At 48.3% G+C, this 11,311-nt stretch overlaps 1 protein-coding gene across 1 annotated transcript; it reads right to left on the bottom strand.

Annotated features, from left to right (window-relative positions):
* Positions 1-4,180: 4,180 nt before the first annotated feature.
* Positions 4,181-11,305, bottom strand: LOC142892976 (protein sidekick-2-like). The gene is made up of 3 exons (XM_076033154.1): positions 11,280-11,305; positions 7,654-7,783; positions 4,181-5,418 (listed from the first exon to the last, which is right to left on the bottom strand). Exon 3 carries the CDS (start codon positions 5,395-5,397, stop codon positions 4,975-4,977), a length of 423 nt encoding a protein of 140 aa, XP_075889269.1. The 5' UTR covers positions 5,398-5,418; positions 7,654-7,783; positions 11,280-11,305; the 3' UTR covers positions 4,181-4,974.
* Positions 11,306-11,311: the final 6 nt, after the last annotated feature.

Genomic DNA, 11,311 nt, shown 5'->3' with positions numbered 1-11,311 from the left:
TAATGTGTTCTAAAACGACAGAAGGTGTTGGAGCTGAAGGGAGCCGAACAGAACATAGCAGCAGCCTGCTCATTTGGATGATAACATTCAGTTTTTCACACTTTCACAGTTACAAGATACTCGTTTTGTGCGTGCGTCCCTGTGTGTTTGTGTGTGTGTGTGTGTGTGTGTGTGTGTGTGTGTGTGTGTGTGTGTGTGTGTGTGTGTGCGCTAATATACTGGAGCTTCGTGCCTCTCATTCCCTCCGATCACGCTCCTCTGAGCCAGGCGCCGTCCTCCGTCTTTGACCTTGTGTATTCCAGGTTGATTAACTGGCCTTTTGTTGTTGGCTGCCCGTCAGTCAGCGCAGAGCCTTTGAAATGGAAATGGGCTGCAGGCAGCTACAGTAGCGCCCCGCGTCCCAGACAGGGAGGGGATTCTGTGTGAACGATTGCTAATTATCAAAGGGCAAAAAGCCACTTTTCCGCCGCTACCTGGATAAAATGTCTCTCCCTCTTTGTTCCCTCCCCGGGTCTTGTCATTTATGAGCCGAGCGCGGCGGAGAGAGAGAGCGTCCGTCACACCGAGCCAGAGTTATTTCCTGCCTCTGGCTCTTCTCCCAGCACTGGCTCCCTGTCTGTCTGTCTGTCTGTCCCAGCAGTCGAGCAGGATCCTTCACGATGAGGGAGTGACTGCGGTGGCCTTTTGTGCCGGAACGAGCTTTTTATTTTTTTTTTACCCCCTTAAAATTCCATATGTTTGACCCATTTGTGGCCTGAAAGCCGACTCCATCACTTTGCTTTCCATTCTCACACAAACTGGTTGTTGCTGTTCATCGCGCTTTTGAGCAAAGCAAGAAAAAGAAAAGGAATTTAAAGGTCCAGCGTGTAGAATTGGGCTTAATTTATGATTGTAATATTGGTAAAAGCTTAACATATTGCCAATGAATTCTATACTAAAAGGGTATACTCGCGATTAAAAAAAAAAAAAAAGAATTCCCCATCAACTCAAATTTTACTCACTGGGCCTGTAAATCCTCTAAAAATCAGTATTTGTCTTCCATCCATCGCTCAGGTAAAAAAAAGAAATGGTTTAAGTGAAAGTAAGAAAAAAGTCTATTGCCCACCACTGAAAAAGAGAAGCTTTTCTCATCCAGTGAATCGTATCATTGCACCATCTGCCCCTTTCCTCCGGCCGTGATTTTAACTTCTGCTCTGCAGAAAGTCTCCAGGGACGAGCGGCCGAGGTTTCTTCAGGGACCCTACACAAGGGTCGTCCAGAACCTCCCACAACCGCCGTGCGTCTTCTCAAGCCATGAGCTAATCTACTCGCAATTTGCATGGAGAAGCAGTAGTTGCATAAAGACATGGTTTCCAAAGTGTGTGGGGCGAATCCAGTGATTTAGAGAGGCGAAAGGATGGAGAGGGAGAGAGAGGATGTTGCACCAGCAGCAGCCTGCGAGGACCCACTTTCATCTCCAGATCTGGTTTTAGTGCTCAGGCTTGCCTCAGATCGACACCAATCGTGTGATTAGCCAATCTTATGTTTAATTTTACATCATGTCTTCAAAGCGCATAAAAAATAAGAGAGGCCTGTGCACTTTTGCTCTGATTAATTGCAAATTTGCATCGAGTCTGTCAGCGGCGCTGGTTGATGGTTACTCTGTTTGAGATTAATGCCTCCAAACGCTAAACACAGAAATCGTCTCATCTCAATCATCACGTCGTCCTCAAACCATCAGCTGTCACCATTCCGTCCTTAATCTGAAGTCGCCGGGCAGACACACAACACAAAAGCGCCTCTGATGGGTTTTTTTTCTCCAGCAGACAGTCAGAATTACGATGCATGTATTCCATGCAAGTCAATCCCGTGGGCCAATCCTGAACTAGGACACGTTAAATCATGAGAGAATTAAATAACTCATTTGTTAATGTGAGGCCGGGTCCGTGTGTCTCAGGGTTACAAAACACAGTTTAAAGTTCTGCAAAGTGCTATGTTCTGTGTTATGTTTAGTTTTTTCCCCAAAAGTGAATCCCAATTGCACGGAAAAAAACAACAACATACATATATATATACATATATATACATATATGTACTGTATATGAAAGTGGGGCCATAAAATACATGGGATTTTAAATAAGTGATCTCCCCTCTGCAGACTTCAGTGCTTTATTGTTTTTCAAGAAAAATGGGCTGATTTGCATAATGGACAATTAAGCATGGTGTCATCCATCCTCTTCTGCAAAACCAAACCGTGTGGCGACGCCGTTGTTCCGGTGGGACGTTCTTTAAAGAAAGGTGCAATACGCACCCTCACCAACCCTCCACCACCACCACCACCACCACCACCAGCCGCCCTTAAAACCTTTCAAAGCCAATCCCTCGGCAGCAGGAGATCAATGTTTTTCCAGCCTGAAATAAGGAGATTAGACACACACACACTCTCTCTCCTCTCCTCTCCCCGGGCTTTTCAGCATGCTTGCACCGGATCAGGTTCTTCTTCAAATTCTCCCCCCCTCATGCTCTTGTGCATCCCAATTATACCTTCTACCACTCTGGGATCAAGTGTCACCGAAAACCACTTTGCCTGCACCAGCGTGTCAGGAGGGCCTGGCGGTGTCTGGGTGAAACCTTCGTCTCGTGCTCTTGAAGCACCACCTGTGTGTGTGTGTGTGTGTGTGTGTGTGTGTGTAGCCATTTTATTCCAACCTGAAATCAAGTGTTTAATGTGTGATGTTCCAACAATCCATCGATGTCCAACACCGAGGGGCTGTTTACACGAATACGGGTTTCTCTGAAAATGCACAAATATTTATGCGGTTCGGCCTTGGGTTCACACAAATCCGGCGTTTTCACCGAAACCACACTTTTTTGAAAACGCTCCACAGGGTGAACGCAAACCGATCTTTTTTTGAAATGCACCTAAATGACAAAACTGTTAGCAAACTTTTTTTTTTTACCGGAACGACTCCCAGTCAATTTTATAACATGGACCTTTTAAGGCCTCGTGTTCTAAAGTAACTCGAAGCAGAAGTTCAACTTTGTTGTTTATCTACACCGCCTTTTCACCAGCGACCTTTCTTCCTGTGATGGGTGGTACTAATGTTGTTAACTACGGTGCCACACCAGGCCCGGCATAGGTACTACATCGTTCTCAGTCGTCTCCAGCGTAACAGCGCAAACAAGTTTTTTTTTTGGGAGTGCGGTTTTGAAAATGTGCGGTTCCAAAAAAATTTGTCTCCGTGTAAACGGCCCCTAAATTACACCAGTGGTTGCTGGGAGTGCAACTCTGTTGCGTCATTACAAAGCGTTCAAAGAACAACGACAGGCCATTACAAAATAGAATAATTTATTTCAGAGAGCTACCATGAATAGATCCATAATGTTTACTCAATGATGTATTACAGTGCACATTGGGAAATTCGACAGATGATATTCTGGACCAGCAGTCTATGTTTGTACACTAATAGTTCAACCTCCAGCACAGCAACTGAGAAAAAAAGAAGTTTCGATCCAGCAGATTCAAAAAGTCCGGTAGAAAAGAAAAACCCAACAAAAACAAAAAACAGCTCGTCGTCACGTGCAATGTGTGGCCGTGTGCGGCGTGTGCGGGCATTAAGATCACGGGTGCAGTCATCACACATGGACACGTTGAGTGCGCACACGAGAAAGAAAAGAAAAAAAAATCTCACATCCATGTACAGTGTCGTGGCTGTCGGCTGAAAACTGTTTTTCTCTTTTTAGCGTTGCTCACAGTTCCCGTTCAGGTGCAACTGATTAGTTTTTACCCCCCCCCCCCCAAAAAGAAAAAAAAAATCAGAAAGATTTCATCTTGATCACTGTTGTACAAATGACATTAGATGTCTTGCAGTAGTTTACACAGCCCACAAAAAAAAAAAATGATGCTTTTCATCTCCACAATTTGGTGATTGGTGAATTTTGTCGCGATCTGCTTGCTCAGATTTCTGAACCAATGCTTTGTGCTTTAAGTCCTCAGTAGCATCCGCAGAGTAAAAGAAAAGCAAAGTCGTAGCTCGTACACATCCACGGACACGAGCCAGCGCCACACAACCCCCAGACGACCCCCAGACGACTAGAAAGGTGCCACGATGCTTTTTTCTTTTTTTTTTTTTTCTTCTTGTTTGTTCGATGTGATTCATACCACTGTCACAAGCGTTGTTGTTGTTTTTTTTTTTAATATATATATATATATCTTTTTGGAAATGTGGATATAAATACTTTCCGGTAAACAAGAGGAGACGAGTAACGTACAGTAAACACAGAATGTAGTTCCGGCAGGGGCGAGAAACTCAAAGGCAGCTGAGGGACACGGAGTTCCTCTCTTCAAGTCCGAGTCCTCGCCGTCGCTTTTGTTCTTTGTCCCGAAAATAAAACAGAAAAAAAAAAGTCACGTGACTTCCATCAGAGTTGTTTTGTTTCCCTCCCGTCGTACAGTCTAAGCACGCCAAGCCGTCCTCACTCTACTGCGGCAGTTGCTCCCCCCCCCCCCCCCATAAAGCTCTCATAATAAACAATAATAATACAGTGTTTTTTTTCCTTTATGTACTTTTTTTCTTCTTGAAAACAAGTTTTTTTTTTTTCTTTTCGTCGAGACCTCGGGTCCCGTTCCTCCTTGTTTACACGGCTGCGCCTTTCGGGATAAATGTACTTAAAGCAACTTAGTAGCAGAAACTCCCAAATGATTGTCTTTTCATTAGAACGCACGTCACAGAGACGGAGCGAGCGCACGCTCTGCACACAGCCGCATGCACGCACTTGCGCACGTACGCACGCGCTCTTCGCCGAGGAGAAAAGGATGACTTAGCGACGCTGCGGTAGCGAGTGACAAGTATGTCAGGGAGGGAGGAGGGGGGGAAAAAGCAGTCAAGAAAGGGAGAAAAAAAATATCAAAAAACAAGTAAATCAACAACAAAACAAAAAAGGGAGAAGAGGAAAATAAAGACTCATCCTCGGGGTGCTGCTGTGATGGGAGGGTCAAACAAAAGAGGAGAAGCCAGCGGTGGGGGCCTGCTGCTGCGCCGCGCAGCCCAGGCTGCTGGGGGGCCGGTACAGGGTGCTGTGCTGGCTGGGGGGCTCCGAGGACAGCAGCGAAGGGGTGGGAGTCCGGCTCCCCTTCGACCTGAACAGGGTGCCCTGGCCCGGCTGCTGGCCCGGCTGCTGGCCCGGCTGGCCCTGGAGCTGCGGGGAGGGGGCGCTCTGGGGCAGCAGCGGGGGCAGCGGGGGGATGGGCGGCGGGTGCGGGCGGGACTCCTGCTCCACCAGCGGCTCGGCCTGCGAGTAGCCGTAGGCCGGCGGGCGGGACACGCCCTTCTGCTGCCGCCGCCACGAGTTGTAGTAGGTGGGGTCGCTGATGTAGTGGTTGACGAAGGAGTGCGTCTTCTGCCGGCTCTGGTCCATCTCGTACTCGCTGTCGCTGCCCTGCAGGAGAGGAGGAGGAGGGAGCAGGAGGAGGGGGGAGCAGGAGCCGGGGGGGAGCAGGAGGAGGAGGGGAGAGAGTCAGAGGAGGGGGGAAAATAACAGCAACTGCACAGACGCAGGGTAATTACTCTAATTATGGGTTGACGTGTAATTAGCCGGGTTTTAATATTGTTTGTGTGAACTGTTGTCTATGTTGCTTTTTCTATTGTTATGGGCTGAATAGTGCACAGGTGTGCTGGAAAGCCTGACCAGGGGAGAGAGTAATCAACCGATGAATGTCAGCAATAGATTGATAAACAGATAGATAAAATGATGAGACAGACAGATAGATAGACATATGATAGATAGATATATATACAGATAGATATATGATAGGTAGATGGAAAAAGACATGGTAGATAGACAGCTAGATATACAGTATGATAGGTAGATAGCTAGATAGATAAATAGATAGCTAGATAGATAAATAGATAGCTAGATAGATAGATAGATAGATAGACACATAGATATATGATAGATAGATGATAGACAGATATATGATAGATAGATAGACACATAGATTTATAGATAGCAGACATATGATAGATAGATAGATAGATAGATAGACAGATATCTAGATATATGATAGCTAGCTAGATAGACAAATAGATATATGACAGATAAATAGATAGATATATGATAGATAGATAGATAGACATATGATAGATAGAAAGACTGACAGGCCAATGTGGAACCTGCACAGTGCTGAGTCGTCTGAATGTGTTGAGTCTATTGAGACTTTGAGAGACAGGTTCACAAGTGTGTTGCATGCGAGACCGGACACAGAAACACTGTTTTCAGGATTGATTTGCTTTTCAGTGTCCCACCAGTCGTAAAATGTGATTGTGTGTTTGAGTGAATCCTGCCACTGGATCCGGCCGAGGAACTCTTAAAGGGAAAAAAAGGGAATAAATAAAATAAATAGAATAACACCCTCGGCATCACAAGCAGCAGTGGGAGCGCCAGCATGGACAGAATGAACAAACTAAAAGAAAAGAGGGGGGGGGGGGGGGGGGGTTGGGGAGCGCCGACAGGCTCCCACTAGCACGTCTCTATCGAGATGCGGCGGCGGCTCGGCAGACTGGCTGTTTGGACAAGTGGCAGGTAAACAGAGGTTGGGTGTTGGTGCTGGGGGAGAACAACATGGGTTGTGCCTCCCACGGGAGCCGTGTTTGCTCAGACCGGGTTGAACAATGTTTTGACTGTGCAGGTAGCAGATAAATTGGCCGGCGGGGACCCAGCGCCGCTCGCTGTGGGAAGACAGATGTTCACAATCTGGCTGCGAGCTGCTCCTCCGCCGTTCCTCACTCCTAGCCTACGCCGTCTAATCACCGGATGTCCCCCCCCTTCTACAAACACACACGCACACACACACACACACACACACACGCACAGTGGAGCAGCTCCAGCGGCAATATGACAAGCTCAGATTAACGCAACATTTCCTTCCTCTCGGGGGGGAGAATTAATAAAGAGACATGAGAACGTGTCCGGCGCTTCCTTCCCATGAGCTTCCTGGATGTCAGTCACCACTTAATTCCATTCAGAGCTCGTCCTCGTCGCCGTCCGTGTTTAAAGGGGCCACGTGTGACATTTAAAGGGCAGCGGTTGCCGTGAACTAAAGCTGCAAACGCATGTGTGTGTGTGTGTGTGTGTGTGTGTGGATGTGTTGTTTTTTTCAAGTGAGAAAAAGTGGTGTTGGACTGGTTGGAATTATAGCGCTAACGTCTTTGTTGAGTGGGGGAACGCTGTCGCGCTACGCTACGCTACGTGTCGGCAAAGTTACGTGGCGGGGGGGGGTGTTATGACTGCCTTCACGCGGGCCGGGCAGAGACACGCAGCGGGCCGGATGTGGCCCGCGGGCCGTAGTTTGGGGACCCCTGCACTAGGTCTTTAAACCTCGGAGGTTGTATCTAAAATGAAAAACATATCGAGTTTTGGATCTGCGCTGAATGAAGGCAGCAAAGACGAAGGAGGTTATCAGGTGGGCAGCGGTGGGGGAAAAAAAAAAAACAAAGGAAGAAAGTTGGAAGAAAGAGTTTGGAGAGATTCTGACTTTCCGCCCCCGGAGGATTTGTCTCCCCCGTGTGAAATTCACACAGTTGAGTTTCTTTCTTGTTTAACTTTTCTTTTTTACGTTTTAATTGAAGTTCATCGTCAAATCCCGAGTGGGAGAGGACGAGGATTAGCGCTCACCTGCGAGTCGGATATCTCGGAGGGCTTCTCGGTCAGGCTGCTGCTCTCCGCCGGGATCAGGTCGTTGTACTTGGTGCTCACGTCCTCGTCTGAGTAGTGGAGGCTCCCTGGGCTGGGCCGCGGCGGCGACCTGGCGGGACGGATGGGGGGGGAAGGGGAGACGTGACTGTGAGACGCTGGAGGCCAAAGAGGAAGAAGCTGAAAGGGGGGGGGGAGGGATCAGAGGAATTTCATAGGAGTGTTTTTCTGCTTCCTGACACCGCGGTCTCTGTTAACACTGACAGAGAAGTCGGTAGTTTGCGGCCGACGATGCTCGCATGACTAATTAAAGGCCCGCAAAACACTTTGTGGCGCTCTGCAGAGCCGCAGCCTCATCGATTATGAAAATGAAAATTACAGCTTGACGCAGGGCGGGTAATTATTGCGCGTTTCTGGGGGGAAGAAATGAAAAGAAAAGACAAAAAAGAAGCGGCTCTGCGAGCGGAGCTGGAGAGGGGTTGATAATTGGTCAAATTCTGATCGCCGTCTGATCTCTGCAGAGCGCCCAGCTTTGCCTGGGTTCGGCTCCATGACCTCGGCTGTCATGAGGTGACCAGACAGGACGGAGACGCAGCAGCGGCGGCGGCGTAGCGAAAAAGGTTCTTTGTGGTGATTAGCGCTGAGCGACCGTGCACTCCGAGCCCCGGAGTCGGACTCGGAGTCGTAGTTGGAGTCGTAGTTGGAGTTGGAGGGCCTCCTGCAGTATGCTTCAGCTCACAGGGAGACTCTCCAGCTCTTTGATTAGCGGGGGTCAAGGAAAAAAGAAAAAAAGGACTTCCTTTCCGACGCGGCCATTAGGTCGGTAAAGTGGAGAGGAGAAAAAACATCTGCCCAGGCAATTATTTATATATATATATATCTTCTTTTCAAACTCCTGCTTCTGCTGCGGTAATGACTGCCGCAGCATTCCAGGTCTGCTGAGAGCCAATCCAGACGGTCACAGGGACCGCGACCTCTGCATCGGCCTGCTGATCAGCTCAGGGGAGCGCGCGGCGCGTCTCAAGGACAACCGGCTCCATTTAAAGATACCGGAGGCCGTTAAAGTGGCCGAGTCGTGGAGTCCTGAAGGTCTCACGTCATGTGAAGTTCACGCGAGCAACGTTTTCAATCAATGACATCAACCTGTCACTCAACAAATACATTCCAGTATCACAGGTCCAATATATTTATGTACAATCCGGCATGCGGTGTGCTTCCAGAAAAATGAACTTTACGTGTACTTAATAGCAATCATGTGCAGATCAGAATCAGGAACAGAATCAGAAGCCTTTGCTGTCATTGTCAAGAGAGCATCCATCCATCCAATACGTCTTAATGGATATAGCTCCAGAGATGAATCCCCTTTGTGAAGTCACAAAGAGCGCCAACACCTCTCCCTCTACCTCTACCAGGCCAACTCCTCTAGGCAGGTGACACCGCTCTGCGGCCACCTGGCTGGGGATAACATTGTGTTTTGGCAGGAGGCTGTAAACACAGGGCTAAACATGTCCATTTCCAAAGACCTGAAGAGTCAAGCAGGATCGTCATTCATGTAGGGCGGCTTAGCCGGAGGGGACAAAGGATGGAGATATAACAAAAAAAGGTGGGAAAAAAAATCACTGCAAATGGGGTCTTTTAAATGGAGAACTAAAGTTGCAGGGGAGACGGCACAGCGGCGGCAGGTGCACATAGTAGATAAGCATGATGTGCCCTGAAATAAGAATTAATGAGGTGCGCGTGGGGGCTAAACCTCTGGAGATAAAAAAATAAGACGAGATGACATGGTGAGCGGCGGTGCGACTTTTTTTTTCAGGTTTTCAGGAAGTTAAAGCGAGAGAAGGGAAAACAACAACAACAACAAAAAACAATGAAACAGACACCTCGTCCCATCTCGGACAAGGTCGAGGGAGACGCTGAGAGGAAGAAGGGGCCGCGGGTCCTGCGGCCGATCGCATCGCTGTCGGGGAGCGGTGAATTATTTAGGAGCACTGTATTTCTTCGCCCGGCTCTTATCAGTCTCATTCATCCCTCTTCTCCCCTCGCCCTTTAAAATATCCCACAGGGAGCCCTCCCACTCGTCCTCCTCAGTCCACAGATCATTAGCAAAGAGCACGCTAGCAGATTGGAGCTCTTCAAAGTCGGGGGGGGGGAGAGAGAGCCACTCAGGGCCCTTTGATCCCCCCCGCTGCCCAACTCCTCTCGGCCTCCTTGGTCAAGGAGAAAACAGCCGATTCTCAGCTGCCTTTAACACATCCGCTTTTGCTTCTTTTTTTTCTTCTTGCACATTCCACCCGGCACTGTGCAAAAACTGACAAAAACAGGCTGAACTTTCAAACCCCCGCCTCGCGCAAGCATGTGACCATCCATTGGGTCTGTAGACGTGCAACAACTTCCCCTGAAATATCGACTTTCTCATGTTTATCTCACCGTTAGAGAAAGGAGCTGTCAAGATATAGAGTTAATATAAACAAACAGCACATTACAAAGAGCATGTAGTATCATAGTGTTAGCAAAGAGCTGATAGTGTTAAGTAGCATACTGGTCGTCTAAGGAGCAGAGCACGTAGCTTGGTAGGAAAACTTTTTAAAGAGACTCAAAATAAACATGTAGCATATTAGCGCCAGCATATTACTCTTAGCAAAGACCATGTAGCATCATAGTGTTAGCAAAGAGCTGATAGTATGAAGTAGTATACTGGTAGTCTAAAGAGCAGAGCATCAAGCTTGTAACATTATCAAGGAAGTAGGGAAACTTATAGAGCTAATATTAGACCCAAAATAAACATGTAGCATATTAGCGTCAGCAAAGAGCGAATATAACCCTTCTGCCCTTGCATTCCTTTCGTTTTATGTTCTTTTTTGGGCAGACTTCCAACCCCAACCCAACGCCGACTGTACATGGGACCATCTGTCCGGCCTCTAAATGTGTAACCAGCCTCTCTGCACAAAATATTCACGCTTATCTAATGTTTACACTAGCCTTAGCGCTGAGCCAACCGCTGACGGCCAGGCGGACACGTCCTCTCGGTATTTGCACTTTGTGATCATCTCGCTGGGATGTGCACAGTCAGGAGAAAAAAAAACACTCTTGGCTCAGGTCCAGGTGAAAATGGCTGGCTTTGACCCACGAGCACCGGCTCCTTTTTCCTGCTGAAAAGTGGTGATGGACAGACAAAAGAGAGCAGCCAGAAGGCTCATGAATGCTAACGAGCCGGTATTGTTGCTGGTCCATTCTGTAAATTGTTGCCGCGCCACCAACGCCGCATACAAACAGCAGAGGTGGGAGTGGAAGGGGAGTTGGGAGGGTTTGGAGCTGGGGGGTGAGGGTCTAATCAGACGGCCGCTCTTTCTCCAAGCACGGCGTCTCATCTCAAGGCTGACAGACTGTTGAGTCGGAGGGAAGGAGGCGGAAGCGCGCGACGCGGCGGCATTAATAATTCCTGTCAGGATCACAAGCGGCGGACGGAATAGTGAGTGGGAACTGGAGACGGGACCGAGCGAGCAACACTTCTCAAGAGGTGGAAAACCCTTCCTGCAAACAGCAGATAAAGGCAACACAATCAGCCGGGTACACACAATAAAGCTGCGGCGGCGGCGGCGGCGACTGACCGTGTGTAGATGCCGTTCTTGCGGCAGAAGGA

This window comes from Nelusetta ayraudi, unplaced genomic scaffold (assembly GCF_046127955.1).
Source record: "Nelusetta ayraudi isolate G7.1 ecotype Tasmania unplaced genomic scaffold, CSIRO-AGI_Nayr_v1 ptg000040l, whole genome shotgun sequence".
Classification (NCBI taxonomy): Eukaryota; Metazoa; Chordata; class Actinopteri; order Tetraodontiformes; family Monacanthidae; genus Nelusetta; species Nelusetta ayraudi.
This window is presented reverse-complemented; position numbering and strand designations above follow the sequence as displayed.